Raw genomic sequence first — 20,916 nt, forward strand, 5'->3', positions numbered from 1 at the left:
TCCATATATATATGAATGAAGCAAAAATACACATATATATGGTGCAATCCCACGTGCCTATTGTGAAGTGAAATGATGGTAATAATAGTACAAAAATGAAATCTCAAAGTCCAAAAAAATATATATACTAATGGTGATAAAACAGTAAATGGTGCTTCCAAATAATACTGTTAGTGACCATAGGTGAAACTCGTGCAAATTTCTGAGTGCGTCCAAATCTGAGAATCCAACCACCATCTGGATTAGCCTCTCACCTCATCCCTTCGACCCTTGCGGATCAAAGAGCAGTAGTGGATCCCTCTCACGGATCCTCCAGGTAATGAAACACTCCAAGGGCAGTTTTCTCAGACCAATATTCCCACACTGGCTCTTCTCCAGGAAAAGTTGTAGTATCAATCTCTCAAATGAGACAAAGGAATCCTCCCATAGTGTAGTATATTTAATTATACCATAGGGACAAACAGCATTTTTTGCATTACACTTACGTAGCAGCCAGTTCAAGAAAAAAACCTCATGCTTTCAGATGAGGATATATCTGTTTGGGTGTACAGCTGAATCCACAGGTGTACCAAGATGGCCACCACGCCGGAAACACGTCACCACGTCAAAGACCTACGTCACATTGTACAATGTCACAAAAGGCTACAAAAAAAAAAAAAATCAGCGAGTGCGCTGCCTCCCATACTATGGTGCCCTCCTCAGTTTGCAAACTAAGTCTGGATAAGAGCCAACTTTACTGCCGAGGTGTAAAGGGCACCATATTATGGTAGGCAGGGTTTTTTTTAATATAAGTGAATATATCGCTGTACCAATAGTGTCTACAAAAACCCCAAACGCCAAAATAATACACTTTCTCCCCCGAAAGTCCAAGCCTTTTAGCGTCTAAATGTGTAAATGTCCTAAAAACGGTAAAGATGATCCTTGTCTTCTTTAACCCCCCTGGGGGTATTCCCGAGTGTAGCTCGGGGTAAAGTTTCAGCACCACAAGCGGTAACCCTGAGCTACACTCAGGAATACACTGCAGCGTTGCTCCGGGATCCCTCCAGCACTTACCTTGTCCTGCGCTCCAGCGATGTCCCTCCTGCAGTGTCCCCTGTAATGTCCTCCGGCCGATGCCAGCATCTCTCTTCCGGGTTCCGTTCCCTGCGACGTCGGGACGTACGGGGGACAGAACTGGCAGGAAATTTGAAAATGTGAAAAAGTGACATTCACTAAATACACTAAAATCACATAGTATAACATTCCTGTATCAAACCATTTCACATACATTTTGTCCCGAGTGCTTTGTCCGGCACCCTGCCTGCATTTTTACCGCCCTTTCTGCCTGGAAACTGAGAAACGTCCATGGTGTCCAAAAAGCGTCCCTTTAGGTCAAAAGCGGTTTTAGACCGGCTAGAGAACAGCGATAGTAAATCAGAACCACTTGCAGAATTGAGTGATAATGATTGGTGGGGGAAATTCCTCATCAGACACTGAAAACGATTCTGCGACTTTGCTCAGCGATGTGCGAACTTTGGCGCTCTATTTCACATTTCAGTGTTTTTGGTTTGATTATATTATTGAATTACATTTATTATTATTATATTATTATTTTTTATGATTATTTATTAAATTATAATTTATGATTTCGTGTTTCAAGTTTTATCATCCCCGGGATGTTTACTAGACTCTTGTTCGGATAGATTTCAGGCAGTTATTCCTAAAAATTACAGGCCGACAATAAAAAAATAAAATAAATGGACAAAAACTGATGAAAACGGATGTAAACAGATGAAAAACTGATGAAAACAGATGTAAATGAACAAAAAAGGATGTAAACGAACAAAAAAAGATGTAAACGGACAAAAACATATGTAAACAGACAAAAAATGGATGTAAACGGATCTAAAGAGATGAAAAATGCATGAAAACAGATGTAAACGGACAAAAACGGATGTAAACAGACAAAAAATGGATGTAAACGGATGTTAAGAGATGAATAATGGATTAAAACAGATGTAAATGGACAAAAACTGATGAAAACGGACAAAAACTGATGTAAACAGACAAAAAATGGATGCAAACAGATGTAAACGGACAAAAACTGAGGTAAACAGACAAAAAGTGGATGTAAACGGATGTAAAGTGATGAAAAATGGATGAAAACAGATGTGAACGGACAAAAACTGATGTAAACAGACAAAACATGGATGTAAACGGATATAAAGAGATGAAAAACGGCTGAAAACAGATGTGAACGGACAAAAATAGATGTAAACAGACAAAAATGGATGCAAACGGATATAAAGAGATGAAAAATGGATGAAAACAGATATAAACGGACAAAACTGATGTAAACGGATGTAAATGGACGAAAGCGGATGTAAATGGATGTAAACTGATGAAAAACTGATGTGAATTGATCTGTTTTTTCTTGGAAAAAGCTTGACTGAACCAGGGGCGGACTGACTATTTGGAAACTGCCCAAGGGCTCGGGGTCAGTAGGGGCCCCATGAGATGCCCCTGGTACCTTTTTCATAGGCTTTTTTGGGTTTGGGCAAGGACACAGGGGCCCCATGATCCCCTATTGCCCGGGGGCCCCATGAGTTGTCAGTCCGCCCCTGGACTGAACTGATGAAAACAAAGGAATGCCCGTGTGAAAGGGTCCTTACAGTCTATGGTACATGGCTTGCTTTGAAGCTGTTTGGCAATGTGTATGAAGTTGATTGCTTTAGCTGTATTCTTATATTTGTTTTATTTTTATATACATTGCAATAGATTTGAACTATATTGTTCCTGTGGCTTCCAATTAGCCGATCACTTTTACACCAAATAATCTAAGAAAGCTTAGAATCAACTACAGAAAGGCATCACCCAAGCTTGCAATTTGAAAGATTTTTGTATTTTCAGTGTTAACTTTTAAGCTGCCTGAAAGACCTTCTCGGCACTAAAAAATATATTTAATTTATGTCCCCCAGACCACTGCACAGCTCATCGTGACCTTTTTTTTGACAATCTCTTGCCGATTGACTTGGGGTTCAGATAATGTTTGCCAAACCAGCTTTGAACCAAATCCAGGTACATTTCACTCATCCCTAATAACCATCATCTAAATCAGTGGTCTCCAAACTGCGGCCTGGGAGCCAGATGTGGCCCTTTGCTTTCTTTTATTTGACCCTTTGGGCACTATTTCACCCACTGATACCACTGAAGTGGCACAGTTCCTCCCAATGACACCCAACAATGGGGCGCAATTTCTCCCAATAACACCCAACGATGAGGACTATTCCTCCCAATGACAGCCAACGATGGAGCACAATTCCTCCCAATGACACCCAACGATGGAGCACAATTCCTCCCAATGACACCCAACGATGGGGCACAATTCCTCCCAATGACACCCAACGATGGGGCACAATTCCTCCCAATAACACCCAACGATGAAGACTGTTCCTCCCAATAACACCCAACGATGGGGACTATTCCTCCCAATAACACCCAACGATGGGGACTATTCCTCCCAATAACACCCAACGATGGGGACTATTCCTCCCAATAACACCCAACAATGGGGACTATTTCTCCCAATAACACCCAACGATGGGGACTATTCCTCCCAATAACACCCAACGATGGGGCACAATTCCTCCCAATGACACCCAACGATGGGGCACAATTCCTCCCAATGACACCCAACGATGGGGCACAATTCCTCCCAATGACACCCAACGATGAGGACTATTCCTCCCAATGACACCCAACGATGAGGACTATTCCTAGCAATAACACCCAACGATGGGGACTATTCCTCCCAATAACACCCAACGATGAGGACTATTCCTCCCAATAACACCAATGATGAGGACTATTCCTCCCAATAACACCCAACGATGGGGACTATTCCTCCCAATAACACCCAACGATGAGGACTATTCCTCCCAATAACACCCAACAATGAGGACTATTCCTCCCAGTGTCACCCAACGATGGGGCACAATTCCTCCCAATAACACCCAACGATGAGGACTATACCTCCCAATAACACCCAACAATGAGGACTATTCCTCCCAATAACACCCAACAATGGGGCACAATTCCTCCCAATGACACCCAACAATGGGGCACAATTCCTCCCAATGACGCCAGTAAAGGGGCCCAATGACACCAATAATGAGGTGTAATTCCTCTCAATGACCCCAAAACTGGGGTCCAACTCCTCCCACTGACACAAAAGATGGGGCGTTGTCTATTCCCACTGATGTCAGGACCTTTACTACTCCCAACGGCCACATTGCGGCCCCCCTAATGTCTGAAGGACAGTAAGCTGGCCCTTTGTTTAGAAAGTTCGGAGACCCCTGATCTAAATGTCACCTGCGGATGCTTACAGTTTGCACCCGATTGCATGCACAAGGGAAGTGCAACTAGCAGCTGTTTGGCTGGAGTAGTCTTTTCAATGAAAATGAAATCACAACTATATAATATGTTTTCTTGGCAGCTAAAGGGTAACTCCACTTTTGTGGGGGGGGGGAGAGCAAATAACCAAAAACTATATAATGTTTACAATTGTAAGTCAAGTCATATTGTAATTGAATGTTATTAACCCCTTCACGCCGGCGCCTTCCGGCCCTTTAAGAGTCTCAGAAGCCAGGAGGCGGGAGGGGCAGGGTTTAGGGATCATGTGACATGACCGGGAAAGGTCCCAATCGAAAGAGGAGACCGGGACCTTTCAGTGACATGTGTGCTGGGAGCATGCAGGGCGCGCGCTCTCACCACATTTGTTTTTTCTTAATAGAATGCAAATGTGTGGCCGCTCGGCGTCTAGGCCCAGATGCCGGGAGGCCGCACATTTGTATGCGGCGTGATGAGGTTAAACATTACCTTTCCCTTTTAATCTGCAGTGCTGTAATTTTCTGTAAAATGCAATGCAAAATGGCTACCTGGAAGTGTGATTGGCTTACTGATTTTCCCAGAAGTCTGCACTAAGATACAAGTCAGATTTTTGGTATCCCCTGCAGCAAAAATGTCATTTTTGGTGAGATACTCCCAAAGGGAAATCACGTTTTAAATGGGTGCAAATTTCCTTATTAGTGCCCTTGCAGGTGCCATAGCTGATTGATAAATATAAAACCACTCCCATTCACTCCGCACATGGACACAGTCAAACAAACATCTACTTCTTCAGGATAACAAAAGGTAGGAATCTGCAACAAAGTTTGTTCAAATCCCTGCAATGTATATAGATTACTCTTTATTGAGATTGGCAGCAACAGAACTGGACATCATTGAGAGACGTGTCATCTCTTTTTCCTTGGGGTTCCTCCACCTTGGTTCTGATGCCACATATTCCCATGTAGCAGATTTCACTCCAGTCTCCAAAATCACCCCAGGATCCGCCATGTCCCTTAAAGATTTTCATATCGGAACACTGGAACATGATGTTGTTGGCTGCGGTATCGTCACCATCAATGGGCGGCTCAACCTTCAGAGAGAAGCTGATGAGATCACCAGAAGGACACCACCTGACTTTGGTCCAACTTCCCCAGCTGTAGAGAGAAAAACAGGGTGACATGTTAGGTGCCTGCCTGGTAGACCGGGAACCCTCTTGCCCTATTTAATTCCTGTATAAATACCGGTCAGCTGGATTCATTTTAATACAATGGATTTCAAATGGAAAGCATAATGATATTGGCCAACCTTTTTATAATTGGTGTAGAAGTTTGTAAACTGTTATTGGTTTTTCTTCCTACTCCGCTCCACCGTTGCCTTGTCCAGGCCTCATTGCCATTGCCAGACGTAGGTGATGGCACCCCCTTTGTTTTTACTCATAATCAGATACCACTGTCCTCTCCCACCCCACATCTCCATTGCCAGACGTAGATGATGGCGCTCCCTTTGTTTTTACTCATAATCAGATACCACTGTCCTCTCCCACCCCACATCTCCATCGCCAGACGTAGGTGATGGCGCCCCCTTTGTTTTTACTCATCGTCAGATACCACTGTCCTCTCCCACCCAGCATCTCCATCACCAGACGCAGGTGATGGCGCCCCCTTTGTTTTTACTCATCTTCAGCTACCACTTTCCTCTCCCACCCAGCATCTCCATTGCCAGACGTAGGTAATGGCGCCCTCTTTGTTTTTACTCATCGTCAGCTACCACTGTCCTCTCCCAGCCATCATCTCCATTGCCAGACCTAGGTGATGGCACCCCCTTTGTTTTTACTGATCGTCAGCTACCACTGTCCTCTCCCACCCAGCATCTCCATTGCCAGACGTAGGTGATGGCGCCCCCCTTGTTTTTACTCATCTTCAGCTACCACTGTCCTCTCCCACCCAGCATCTCCATTGACAGATGTAGGTGATGGCGCTCCCTTTGTTTTTACTGATAATCAGATACCACTGTCCTCTCCCACCCCGCATCTCCATTGCCAGACGTAGGTGATGGCGCCCCCTTTGTTTTTACTCATCGTCAGATACCACTGTCCTCTCCCACCCCGCATCTCCATTGCCATACGTAAGTAATGGCGCCCTCTTTGTTTTTACTGATCGTCAGCTACCACTGTCCTCTCTCACCCAGCTTCTCCATTGCCAGACGCAGGTGATGGCGCCCCCTTTGTTTTTACTCATCGTCAGCTACCACTGTCCTCTTCCACCCAGCATCTCCATTGCCAGACATAGGTGATGGCACCTCCTTTGTTTTTACTCATCGTCAGCTACCATTGTCCTCTCTCACCCATCATCTTCATTGCCAGGCCTAGGTGATGGCGCCCCCTTTGTTTTTACTCATTGTCAGATACCACTGTCCTCTCCCACCAAGCATCTCCATTGCCAGATGTAGGTGATGGCGCCCCTTTTGTTTTTACTCATCGTCAGCTACCACTGTACTCTCCCACCCAGCATCTCCATTGCCAGACGTAGGTGATGGTGTCCCCTTTGTTTTTACTCATCGTCAGTTACCACGGTCCTCTCCCACCCAGCATCTCCATTGCCAGACGTAGGTGATGGCGCCCCCTTTGTTTTTACTCATCGTCAGCTACCACTGTACTCTCCCACCCAGCATCTCCATTGCCAGACGTAGGTGATGGTGTCCCCTTTGTTTTTACTCATCGTCAGCTACCATTGTCCTCTCTCACCCATCATCTTCATTGCCAGGCCTAGGTGATGGCGCCCCCTTTGTTTTTACTCATTGTCAGATACCACTGTCCTCTCCCACCCAGCATCTCCATTGCCAGATGTAGGTGATGGCGCCCCTTTTGTTTTTACTCATCGTCAGCTACCACTGTACTCTCCCACCCAGCATCTCCATTGCCAGACGTAGGTGATGGCGTCCCCTTTGTTTTTACTCATCGTCAGCTACCACTGTCCTCTCCCACCCAGCATCTCCATTGCCAGACGTAGGTGATGGTGTCCCCTTTGTTTTTACTCATCGTCAGTTACCACGGTCCTCTCCCACCCAGCATCTCCATTGCCAGACGTAGGTGATGGCGCCCCCTTTGTTTTTACTCATCGTCAGCTACCACTGTACTCTCCCACCCAGCATCTCCATTGCCAGACGTAGGTGATGGCGTCCCCTTTGTTTTTACTCATCGTCAGCTACCACTGTCCTCTCCCACCCAGCATCTCCATTGCCAGACGTAGGTGATGGCGTCCCCTTTGTTTTTACTCATCGTCAGTTACCACGGTCCTCTCCCACCCAGCATCTCCATTGCCAGACGTAGGTGATGGCGCCCCCTTTGTTTTTACTCATCGTCAGTTACCACTGTCCTCTCCCAGCCAGCATCTCCATTGCCAGGTGATAGGCCCAGCTCAAGAGACAGCTCCTCCACTTCCATTGGCCAGCAGTGGTGTACCTCTTGCACAGAGTTCCTGTTCCTAGGCAGTGGTGTGGTGCTGCCTGTTCCATCCCCTTGGGTCTGATTGGCTGTGGTGCTTTTACAGTATCACAAGTTCAGGTCTGTGGGCTTGTGATAGCATCTTGCCACTTGGTTCCCTACCCTTTGTAATCACTTATAACCCGCTGTCAGGAATGTACTTGCCAGTATTGGTGGGACTCACCTGCCTTGTGGGCTGCAGTACCAGGGCTGGCCAGCGGGTGCTTTCAGCAATCAGAGACTCAACCCTGTAGTCAGCCAAACACCTGAAGCTGATTACGGAGGTGTATTTAAGGGATGGCCAGACCTGCAGTCTGTGCCTTGGTGTGTGTTTTTCTATGGGCCCCTGTATCTTGTTACCTGCATCCCTGTCCCTGTTCCTGTCTGACTGATTCGTTGCCGACCCTGCCTGATCCGGACCTCTGCTGACTTCTCCTGTTTGATCCCTGGCTTCTGACCCCGACCATTCTCTGCCTGACCCCCCTGTACCTACCTGCCCGTTAGTTGCTGTACCCGGCTCGTGACCTGACTACTCTCTGCCTGCTCCTCCTGTTCCTACCTGCCCGATTGTTATTGACCCGGCCTGCCTGACGACGCTTGCATTGTATGTATTGTTATCTGTGGGTGGTTTGGTTTGGTTCGTTTGCACTGTGTTATGTTTTAGTATTGCACTGCGTTTATGTATTGTTAGTGTTAATAAACTATATTGTTTATAACATATCTGAAGCCTGCGTTTCCCTGCGTCAGTTCACATACCTCTGGTCATACCCGGGAGCCCTGACACCCGCACTCGAGTACCAACAATAATTGTCAAAAATGTGCCAAACAATGCAAAAAAATAGAGCTGCTGCTTCTATAAAGGTGCTGACCTCTAGATAAAGTGTTAAAGCAATGAAGCGCTGCCCTATATGAGTGCAAAATACCTCCGAATACACATATTATGAATGTATGAAACTCTATGTACTTCCTCTGCAAATACACCCTCAACGTAATTGTGAACAAATGGAATAAATAAGCAAATAATTCATAAATTATAGTCTCCTAAAGTGCAAGTAATTCTTCATAAAGTGCAGTGAATCCTACATTTGGCATACACAACCTGCTAATTATTGATAAACATTAAACATTCAAAATAAAACAATTGACGTCAATATCCCCTCGGTGTCATAGCCCTGAGATGATAAATCCACTGGAATTCATTTTGAGAAATAGATTGTTTCATATTCGTTCCTCTCCAATGATTTTCAACTCTTATCTATACCACAGAATTTTAATTTCTTTGGATCTTTATTATGATGAATCGTAAAATGATTTGACAAACTGTGCTGGCGGAACCCCTTTTTAACCTCCCTGGCGGTATGATTATTTCAGATTTTTGGTGCTGAAAGCGGTACCATTATTTTGCATGGAAATATGTAGTTTTTTTATTGTAGGCCTGTAATATTTAGGAATAACTCACTGAAATCTGTCCGAACAAGAGTCTAGTAAACATCCCGGGGATGATACAATTTGAAACACTAAATCATAAATTATAATTTAATAAATAATCATAAAAAATAATAATATAATAATAATACATTTAATTCAATAATATAATCAGAAAACACTGAAATGTGAAATATAGCGCCAAGTTCGCACAGCGCTGAGCTCAGTCACAGAATCGTTTTCAGTGTCTGATGAGGAATTTCCCCCACGAATCATTATCACTCAATTCTGCAAGTGGTTCTGATTTACTATCGCTGTTCTCTAGCCGGTCTAAAACCGCTTTTGACCTAAAGGGATGCTTTTTGGACACCATGGACGTTTCTCAGTTTCCAGGCAAAAAGACAGACAAAATGTAGGCAGGGCGCCGGACAAAGCACTCGGGACAAAATGTATGTGAAATGGGTTGAAACAGCAATGTTTTACTGTGAAAAATGTGTTTTGAAAAAAATGACATTTTTTAAAATTTTCAAATTTCCCGCCGCCGCCCGTACGTCCCGACGTCACAGGGACCGGAACACAGAAGCCGGATGCCGGCATCAGCCGGAGGAGATGGCCGGGGACGCTTCAGGGGACACATCGTGGGAGCGAAGGACAAGGTAAGTGCTGCAGGGACTCCCTATGCAACGCCGCATGGTAAGCCCGAGTGTAGCTCAGGGTTACCGCTTTTGGTACTAAAACTTTACCCCGAGCTACACTCGGGAACACCGCCAGGGAGGTTAATATTACCAACATGTTCCCTTAATCTTGTTTTAAGTTCTCTAGTGGTTCTTCCTACGTACTGCAGTCTTTCTTTTGTTTTGTTTTTAACAGATCTTCTCTATTCATATTTTTTTACTTCCCCTTTGGTTTTATTCAGCATGTTTCTTTTGTACCCTTTTTTCCAAAAATCTTACTGCTAATATGTTGGCTTCTTCTTCACAATCCTGTTCCTGATCACAGTTTCTTCTGATACGTATGATTTGACCTTTTGGTATGGTTCCCAACCATTTTGGGTGGTGTCCACTATTGATAGGAATGTAACCATTCCTATCTGTCTCCTAAAATATGTACGTGTGTTGAGGCGTTCTCTCAGGGTAAATATCTCTAAATGCAAATAATTGACCTTTTTCCTATCATATATAGCTGAGAATGTAATTCTATACTTGTTTATATTAATTTATTTTTTAAGAATTGGCCAATGTTTTGTTTATCGCTTCTTCCATCTGTTTATATTGTCTATTATATCCCGTACAGAATGTGATCCCGTAATCCTCTACTTCTTTCGTTTGTTTTGTTTTTAACAGATCTTCTCTATTCATATTTTTTACTTCCCCTTTAGTTCTATCCAAAATGTGTCTTTTGTACCCTTGTTCCAAAAAATCTTTCTGCTATGTTTGCTTGTTCTTCAAAATCCTGCTCCTGATCACAGTTTCAACAGTTTTTACTGTAAAGGATCAATCTACTAAGAAAGAAAAACATAAACAACAATTGCATATTGGCCAGTAATGATGTAGAGTCATTATACAGTAATTTCAAGCAGAATGATGCTATAGAGGGTGTAGAATGGGCCCTTAAAGAGAAAGCATATAGCATTCATGATAAATACATTAGAACTGGCTATGAACGGTAAGAAGTACCGTATTTTCCGGCGTATAAGACGACCTCCTACTTTTCCTGTTTAAAATGTAGTGTTTGGGCTATACTCGCCGTGTAAGACTACCCCTCTTCCAGTGCACACCAGTGGGAAGAATCGTGCCCCATCATTGGTGTCAGTGGGAGGAATAGTGCCCCATCATTGGTATCAGTGGGAGGAATAGTGCCCCATCATTGGTATCAGTGGGAGGAATAGTGCCCCATCATTGGTACCAGTGGGAGGAATAGTGCCCCATCATTGGTATCAGTGGAGGAATAGTGCCCCATCATTGGTATCAGTGGGAGGAATAGTGCCCCATCATTGGTGTCAGTGGGAGGAATAGTGCCCCATCATTGGTATCAGTGGAGGAATAGTGCCCCATCATTGGTATCAGTGGAGGAATAGTGCCCCATCATTGGTGTCAGTGGGAGGAATAGTGCCCCATCATTGGTATCAGTGGGAGGAATAGTGCCCCATCATTGGTATCAGTGGAGGAATAGTGCCCCATCATTGGTATCAGTGGGAGGAATAGTGCCCCATCATTGGTGTCAGTGGGAGGAATAGTGCCCCATCATTGGTGTCAGTGGGAGGAATAGTGCCCCATCATTGGTGTCAGTGGGAGGAATAGTGCCCCATCATTGGTATCAGTGGGAGGAATAGTGCCCCATCATTGGTGTCAGTGGGAGGAATAGTGCCCCATCATTGGTGTCAGTGGAAGGAATAGTGCCCCATCATTGGTGTCAGTGGGAGGAATAGTGCCCCATCATTGGTGTCAGTGGGAGGAATAGTGCCCCATCATTGGTGTCAGTGGGAGGAATAGTGCCCCATCATTGGTGTCAGTGGGAGGAATAGTGCCCCATCATTGGTGTCAGTGGGAGGAATAGTGCCCCATCATTGGTGTCAGTGGGAGGAATAGTGCCCCATCATTAGTATCAGTGGCGGGAATAGCGCCCCATCATTGGTGTCAGTGGGAGGAATAGTGCCCCATCATTGGTGTCAGTGGAAGGAATAGCGTCCCATCATTGGTATCAGTGGGAGGAATAGTGCCCCATCATTGGTATCAGTGGGAGGAATAGTGCCCCATCATTGGTATCAGTGGGAGGAATAGTGCCCCATCATTGGTATCAGTGGGAGGAATAGTGCCCCATCATTGGTGTCAGTGGGAGGAATAGTGCCCCATCATTGGTGTCAGTGGGAGGAATAGTGCCCCATCATTAGTATCAGTGGGAGGAATAGTGCCCCATCATTGGTATCAGTGGGAGGAATAGTGCCCCATCATTGGTATCAGTGGGAGGAATAGTGCCCCATCATTGGTATCAGTGGCAGGAATAGTGCCCCATCATTAGTATCATTGGGGGGAATAGCACCCCATCATTGGTGTCAGTGGAATAGTGCCCCATCTTTGGTGTCAGTGGGAGGAATAGTATCCCATCATTGGTGTCAGTGAGGGGGGGGGGAGGAATAGTGCCCCATTGTTGGTGTCAGTGGGGGGGGAGGAATAGTATCCCATCATTGGTGTCAGTGGGGGGTGGAATAGTGCCCCATCATTGGTGTCAGTGGGGGGTGGAATAGTGCCCCATCATTGGTGTCAGTGGGGGGTGGAATAGTGCCCCATCATTTGTGTCAGTGGGGGGGGGGGGAATAGTGCCCAATCGTTGGTGTCAGTGGGGGGGGGAGGAATAGTGCCCCATCGTTGGTGTCAGTGGGGGGGAGGAAAAGTGCCCCATCGTTGGTGTCAGTGGGAGGAATAGTGCCCCATCATTAGTATCAGTGGGAGGAATAGTGCCCCATCATTGGTGTCAGTGGGAGGAATAGTGCCCCATCATTGGTATCAGTGGGAGGAATAGTGTCCCATCATTGGTATCAGTGGCAGGAATAGTGCCCCATCATTGGTATCATTGGGGGGAATAGCACCCCATCATTGGTGTCAGTGGAATAGTGCCCCATCTTTGGTGTCAGTGGGAGGAATAGTATCCCATCATTGGTGTCAGTGAGGGGGGGGGAGGAATAGTGCCCCATCGTTGGTGTCAGTGGGGGGGGGGGGAAATAGTATCCCATCATTGGTGTCAGTGGGGGGTGGAATAGTGCCCCATCATTGGTGTCAGTGGGGGGTGGAATAGTGCCCCATCATTGGTGTCAGTGGGGGGTGGAATAGTGCCCCATCATTGGTGTCAGTGGGGGGGGGAGGAATAGTGCCCCATCATTGGTGTCAGTGGGGGGGAGGAAAAGTGCCCCATCGTTGGTGTCAGTGGGAGGAATAATGCCCCATCATTGGTATCAGTGACACCAATGATGGGGCACTATTCCTCCCACTGACACTTGCTGACCCCTGTTCCAGTACGGTGCTGCTGCAGCCAGCATATGTGGTTGCAGCAGCACCTAAGCACGGCACACTTACCTGCATCTCCACTCGATTTTCGCGGGGCCGCTCAGCTCCGCCTCCTCACCGGTGATTGGCTGCCTGTGTGCCTTTCCTGAGCTACAGTTCTGGCGGCCAATCACCGGTGAGGAGGCGCAGCCGAGCAGCCGTGCGAACATCCAGTGGACGAACCGAAGGAAGGAGCAGCCGCGCTTCCTGGACCGGATCGTCGTGGGACCGGAGCCAGGTAAGAGACAGCAGCCCCTGCCCACCCCTGTACTTAGTTTCCCTTCTGTTGGAAGGGGGGGGGGGCGGTGGCGGGACCGCGCCGACCCCCTAAAAAGTGTCAGCATGCCGTTACCGGCGTATAAGACGACCCCCGACTTTTGAGAAGATTTTCAAGGGGTAAAAAGTCGTCTTATATGCCGGAAAATACGGTATATAGCAGTCTTGTGACTTCTATCAGAATCCGGCTGAGCACTGGTTAAAGCTTGTAGAAGGAGCTATCTTTCTGCTCTAGAAGGATGTAGAACACCTGACTTCTGTCTAGACAGCCAGGTCAAACGCAGGTACTTCTACAGCTACAGTTTTGAAAAAATAAAGTGAATTATTTATTAATAAATACAAAGTTGTATTCATTTGTGTTTATTAAAATCTGATTGGAGTTTTGACTTTAATGCCAACTTCCTATAGGATGAGCTAAAAGGCAATGACAGCGAAGGAGGCATGAGAGCGAAATCACTCGGATAATATATTACAATTGGATTATAAATAGGAAATTGTCAGGCCGTTCACATGGAACCTTGTGTCCCCATTGGAAGATTTCCCCGCTCTTCCCTTTTTCCATTCACAGTTTTCATTTTTGGGCTTTCATCACTTTCTGCCCGAATGACAAAGATCATCAGGATAAATAGAGAAGGAAAATCTCCCCAGTGGGAATGCAGACAGCAATAAAAACCTGGCATGGGCCATTTTATATATATATATATATATATATATATATATATATATATATATATATATATATATATAAATTAAATAAATAAGTTTGGGCTTTAACCCCTTAACGCCACCTACCTGTGGCCCTTTAATTGGGTTTTAAAGGGTCACTTTAGTCTGTCCCCCTTGGCAGCTCCACACCACCAGCATGGCGCAGATTGCTGTCTGGCTCTGCCCAGCCTTTGGGTCCTAGCAGAACCCAATTATTTTATTTATTTATTTCAGGTACTTATATAGCGCCGTCAATTTAAGCAGCACTTTACATATATATTGTACATTCACATCAGTCCCCGCCCCCGAGGAGTGTACAAGGTCCCTAACTCACATTCATACATACACATACTAGGGACAATTTAGACAGGAGCCAATTAACCTACCAGCATGTCTTTGGAGTGTGGGATGAAACCAGAGTACCCGGAGGAAACCCACACAGGCACAGGGAGAACATGCAAACTCCAGGCAGGTGGTGCTGTGGTTGGGATTCGAACCAACGACCCTAGTACTGCCAGGCAGATCAGCACATTTGCGCACGTGCCAAGACAAGGAAGGTTTTGGACTCTCCTGCCAGCAGTCTTTGCACGTGCATGGGAAACCCTACACGTGCGCTCTCGAATGGAGGCGAAGAGAATTTCTCATCTTGGTTGAAAACACATAAGTAAATTTAATGTACTTTCTGAAAAAAAAGACATCATTCCATTTAACTTCTAAATGACATGATTGCTGTGGTTGGTTCGTACAGCAGTCACATGATCAGGGGTCCTTCCCACTGACTCCCAATCAGAAGCCATGAACCGGGAGCAGTGTGCCAGGGGCGCGCACTGGGCACGCTCTCAGGCTGCCCTGGACCCATATGTGTGGCAGCTGGGTGTCAAAGTCCACCCTTCTTACACAACGTGGAAGTCAAGTGTTTCCATTGGTCTTTAAATGGAGGGATTTCTGGGCGTCTCCACAACAGGCGTTTACATGGACACTAGACACAGTATAGACTCACATCCCCTTTGTAGAAGTAATGGTGGCTTTAATGTCCTCACTGCCGGGTTCAGCGCAGTGCAGTTCAATTCCGTTCAGAGCCGTGTCATCTCCTTGTCCTTGGGGCTCTTCCACCTTAAAAGTACACAAAAGCCAAATTTTAATGGGGGGGACACCTGTGTGAGAAGGATCTGATGGAAGCAGCTATTAATCCTTGACTGTTTCATGTGCTGGTTCTGATGGAAAAGAGATTATTATTATTATTATTATTATACAGGATTTATGGCGCCAACAGTTTGCTCAGCACTTTACAATATAAAGGGAGACAATGCAGCAACAATACAGTTCAATACAAGAGGGTTAGGAGGGCTTGATCCTGGGAGCTTACAATCTAGGAGGGAGGGGCTAGTGGTACAAAAGGTAGTAACTGTGGGGGATGGACTGGTAGGAAGAGTAGAAGATTCCATTATTAGCTGAGGGCAGGATAGGCTTCCCTGAAGAGATAGGTTTTCAGAGATCGCCTAAAAGTGAGCAGAGTAGGCGATAGTCTGATAAATTGGGGTAGAAAGTTCCAGAGGATGGGGGAAGCTCTGGAGAAGTCCTGGAGACGAGCATGGGAGGAGGAGACAAGGGAGCTAGAGAGTGGGAGGTCATGCAAGGAGCAGAGAGGACGGTTTGGGTGATATTTGGAGACAAGATCGGTGATGTAATTTGGGGCAGAGTTATAAATGGCTTTATATGTTATTGTTAATGGAGATAGACATGCCCTGAACAGAGGCGGACTGACAACTCATGGGGCCCACGGGCAATAGGGGATCATGGGGCCCCTGTCTCCTAGCCCACACTCAAACCACACCCAAAAAAGCCTATGAAAGGTACCAAGGGCATTTCATGGGGCCCTCTACACACCCTGTGCCCTTGGGCAGTGTCCGAGTGCCCAAATGGTCAGTCTGCCCCTGGCCCTAAATCACTGCCATGGATCCAGTACACAACCCCCCACTACGATGACTGCAGAGACCCCGGAGAAGTAAATAATGTCAGTTGCAATTTCAGTGAAACATTCAGTAAAGTGCATTATAGTGCGCACAGACACAATAAGTGACCCAGTTGTTGGTAAAATATAAAAGAGGAGGCTGTGCTGAGCATATAGATACCCAACATGTCGAGCTTTAAAATTTCTTCTCGTGCGCGCAGGGCTGGGACAAGGGGTGGGCATGAGGGTCAGCTGCCCTGGACGCAGTGGGGATTTCGGGGATTGTGATAAAAGAGATGATTGGGGGGTGGTGGATTTGTGTTAGGACAGGGGATTTGGGGGGATGATTTGTGATAGTAGGGATGATTGGGGGGATTTGTGCCAGAAGGGTAAATTTGTGTTAGGAGGGTGGATTTGTAATAGGACAGGGGATGATTTGTGATAGTAGGGATGATTGGGGGGATTTGTGGCAGGAGGGGGAATTTTTTTAGGACGGGATTTGAGGGGATGATTTGTGATAGTAGGAATGATTGGGGGGATTTGTGACAGGAGGGGGTATTTTTGTTAGGACAGGGGATTTGGGGGGATTATTTGTGCTAGTAGGGAAGATTGGGGGGATTTGTGTTAGGAGGATGGATTTTTGTTAGGACAGAGGGATTTGGGGGGATAATTTCTGCTAATAGGAATGCTTGGGGGGATTTCTGCTATCACAGTGGATTTGTTAGGACAGGAAGAGGATTTGGGGGGGGGGTAATTTGTGCTAGTAGGGACGATTGGGGGGATTTGTGTTAGGAGGGTGGATTTTTGTTAGGACGGGGGAATTTGGGGGGATGATTTTTGTTAGTAGGGATGATTGGGGGGGTTTTGTGCTATCATGGTGGATTTGTTAGGACGGGGGTGATTTGGGGGGGAGGGGGGTCATTTGTACTAGTAGGGATGATTGGGAGGATTTGTGCCAGGAGGGTGGATTTGTGTTAGAACGGGGGGATTTGTAGTGATGACTGGAGGGATATGTACTAGGAGGGTAGATTTCTGTTAGGATGGGGGGATTTGGGGGGTGATTTTTGCTAGTAGGGATGATTGGAGGGATTTGTACTAGGAGGGTGGATTTGTGTTATGACGGGGGAGTTGTAGGTATGATTTGGGGGATTTGTGCTAGGAGGGTGGATTTGTGTTAAGACGGGGGATTCGAGGGGATGATTTGTGCTAGTAGGGACATTTGGGTGGGGGATGGGGGGGTTTGTGCTAGGAGGAACATTTTGGGGCAGGATTAGGGCCAGCAGAGGGGATCTGGAGGGGATTTGTGCTGGGAGAGGGAAATTTGGTGGGGGAGAGAATTTATATTCAGAGGGGAAAGTTGAAGGGTAGTGGATTTGTGCCAGGAGGGGGTAATTGGGGAGTGAGATCATTTGAGCTAGGAGGGGGGATTTGTACTGGAAGAGGGGGAATTTTTATTTTGGAATAATTTTGACTTGCAAGGTAAATTTATGCTTAAGGATGAGTGTGAAGATTATTGTTTAGATATTTGGGGAGGGGATTTTTTTTTGGGGGGGGGTGGCTGTTTGGCATCTTCACCCTGAGCACTAGATAACCTTGTGCAGGGACTGCATGCGTGCCCTCCAGTGGCATACCATTGCACTTAGTAGAGTGCACATCAGCCTCTAGCTGGGGATGACCATCATACTGAACACTACATGGATGAAGGTTGCCCCAAACGTTTTTTTTACAAACTGACAGCTGAAAGAAGATGAGCTATTAACCACCTCCAATCCGGGCTAATTCTGACATACCTCTCCTACATGTAAAAAAAAAAAATCTCTTTTTTTAACTAGAAAATTACTTAGAACCCCCAAAGTTATATATTTTTTAAGCAAATGCCCTAGAGAATAAAATGATGAGTGTTGCATATTTTTATGTCACACGATATATGCGCAGTTGTTTTTTTTTTTTTTTAAATACACTTTCATGAATTTTAATGCACACAAACACAATATAATACCCAGTTGTTTGGTAAAATATAAAAGATGATGTTATGCTGAGTAAATAGAAACCGAACATGTCACGCTTTAAAATTGTGAATGCCCATGGAACTACGATACCTAAAAACCTCCATAGGTGGCACTTTAAAAGCATTTACAGGTTACCAGATTAGAGTCACACGGGAGGTCTGGTGCTAGAATTATTATTCTCAAGAATAACTCACGTGTGATGTGATCAGCGTTTACATATGCATGCAGGGGTGACAGGGGAGCTTTATTTATTTATATATTTGAATATCAATTTTATTTTATTTAAAAAAAAACATTTTTTGCACTCTCTTTATTTATTTTTTGATCAACTTTTTTGCTTTCTCAAGAGATGAACAACATCCCTTGCGATAGCATGGGCCGTGACAGGTCCTCTTTATGGAGAGATTTGGGGTCTGTTAGACCCCAGATTTCTATTGTGGCCTCCAATGCAGCCGATCAGACACAAATCGGTCTGATCAGCTGCTTCACTGGCCGGTAATGGAAAACAGGTGACTAAATTCTCATCGCTTCTGGTTTCTGGTGTCACACGGTGGGAAGAACAAAACTCATTCCTCTTCTTGTGTCCCAGGAGAGCCCTAACAGCAAGGACATGCTGCTTTGTATCTCTCTGCACAACATGTCTCCCTAGTAAAACACACACAGCACACAGTTAACCCTTTGATCGCCCCAGATGTTAACCCCTTCCTGCCCTGTGCCATTAGTACAGTGTCAGTGCTTTTTATAAGCACTGATCACTGTATTGGTGTCACTGGGGAAGTCAGTGACACCAAGTCAGCTCCCCCCAGTGTCAAAATGCCCGCCGCAGTCCCGCTATAAGTCGCTGATCGCCGCCATTACTTGTATAAAAAAAAATTCCGGTATCTATACCGCCATATGTAGACGCTATAACTTTCACGTAAACCAATTAATTTACACGTATTGGGATTTTTTTTAGCAAAGACACGGAGCAGAATAAATTTTGGCCTAAATTTTTGATGAAATGTGATTTTATTGGAAATGTTTTATAACAGAAAGTAGAACATTTAGTTTGGCCTTTTTTTAATTATATAATGAAAAATTTAAAAAAAACCTCAGTGTGGTGATCAAATACCAACAAAAGAAAGCTCCATTTGTGTAAAAAAAAAACATATACATTTCATTTGGGTACAGTGTTTGCATGACCATGCAATTGCCAGTTAAAGCAGCTCAGTGCTGAATAGCAAAATATCACTGGTCATAAAGGGGGGGTAAAACTTTCTGAAGCTCAAGTGGTTAAACAGGAACATAAGCAAGGAGTGAAAGATAAAGAGGCTGCATACTTCATAAGCGATTAAAAACAGAGGGTATCACTTTAAGAAAAAAGTAAAAACAATTGTAAAGTAAAAAAAAAATTAAATAAAAGGTAAAGAAGAATGTATTTTTATTATATTTATGTATTTTAATCTGTGAGAAAAAACATCAAATAATTAAAAAACAAAATTAGGAGACTTTTATAGCCAACTGCACTCTTAAAAATCTTTTTATGCTTTTTATTTTGCTTTTCTCATTCATGTCTTTAGGCGAGACGGTGGAACTTCACCTGAAGTGTCAGCAAAGCAAACATATAAATATGATCATTTTTCATTATTCATCATTAGATACTAAAGCCATTTTTATCGTGTTATTTACCAATAATCTAAAAGCCCGTGCGGAGGTTCCGGCAGGACACCATTCTGTGTGACCCCACTCGCCCCAGATTCCACCGTTGTCCACATAGATGGTCTCCTCGCAGGTCAGGGTGACTTGTAGCAGGCAGAGGATCACCAACACCCGAATCATATTCTATAGAAGGGCTCCTGAAGTACACTGAATTCTGGAAAAGCTTTTGGGAACTGACTGCAGGCTTTCCACATTTGCAGCACCGAGTCACAGAAAGAACTTTGGCCGTTATTGATTTTTTTTTTGTGCTTTGCTAGTCAACAAGCCTTTACTAAAATATCAGAGGTACAAGTCCAAAACCCAGATACTCTTGCGCTTAGGGATGGACTCTATGTCATAGAGCCTCGCAACCGCCCTACCCCCCACCACACCTAACGTCCCGCACACTATAACCTCCCCAACACTCCGCTCCTTCAGCCTTGCTACCACTGAGGAGGTCACTAAGGTCTTCTCAGAAGCCCGCCTCACCACTTGCCCCCTTGACCCTGTTCCCACACAACTCCTCCGGTCACCCTCCTCCTCCATCCTACACTCCCTCACCCACATGTTCAATCTCTCCCTCTCTACTTGCGCATTCCCCACCCCCCTAAAGCACGCGCACATCACCCCCATACTCAAAAAACCCTCCCTGGACCCCACCGACCTGAACAACCTTAGACCCATCTCCCTGCTGCCATTTACTTCCAAGCTCCTTGAGCGCTTAGTCTACAATCGCCTAAGTTCCCACCTCAATGACAACAACCTCCTTGATCCCCTACAGTCTGGCTTCCGTCCCCTACACTCCACCGAAACCGCCCTACTTAAATCACTAATGACCTGCTAACCGCCAAAGCTAATGGCCACTATCCAGTCCTCCTACTCCTCGACCTCTCCGCGGCCTTTGACACAGTCAACCACCCCCTCCTCCTTAACAATCTACACTCCCTCGGCATCAGAGACTCCGCTCTCTCCTGGCTCTCCTCC

General features: G+C 45.5%; 1 protein-coding gene across 1 annotated transcript; it reads right to left on the reverse strand.

Annotated features, from left to right (window-relative positions):
- Window positions 1–5,191: 5,191 nt before the first annotated feature.
- On the reverse strand, window positions 5,192–20,163 carry LOC149452796 (vitelline membrane outer layer protein 1 homolog). Its single transcript, XM_089688948.1, has 3 exons — window positions 19,924–20,163; window positions 15,296–15,408; window positions 5,192–5,522 (listed from the first exon to the last, which is right to left on the reverse strand). The coding sequence occupies exons 1-3, from the start codon at window positions 20,071–20,073 to the stop codon at window positions 5,228–5,230; spliced, it is 558 nt and encodes a 185-aa protein (XP_089545074.1). The 5' UTR covers window positions 20,074–20,163; the 3' UTR covers window positions 5,192–5,227.
- Between the last annotated feature and the right edge of the window lie 753 nt (window positions 20,164–20,916).

This window comes from Staurois parvus, unplaced genomic scaffold (genome assembly GCF_062004578.1).
Source record: "Staurois parvus isolate SC_StPar_1 unplaced genomic scaffold, SC_StPar_1.0 ptg000463l, whole genome shotgun sequence".
NCBI classification, from domain to species: Eukaryota; Metazoa; Chordata; class Amphibia; order Anura; family Ranidae; genus Staurois; species Staurois parvus.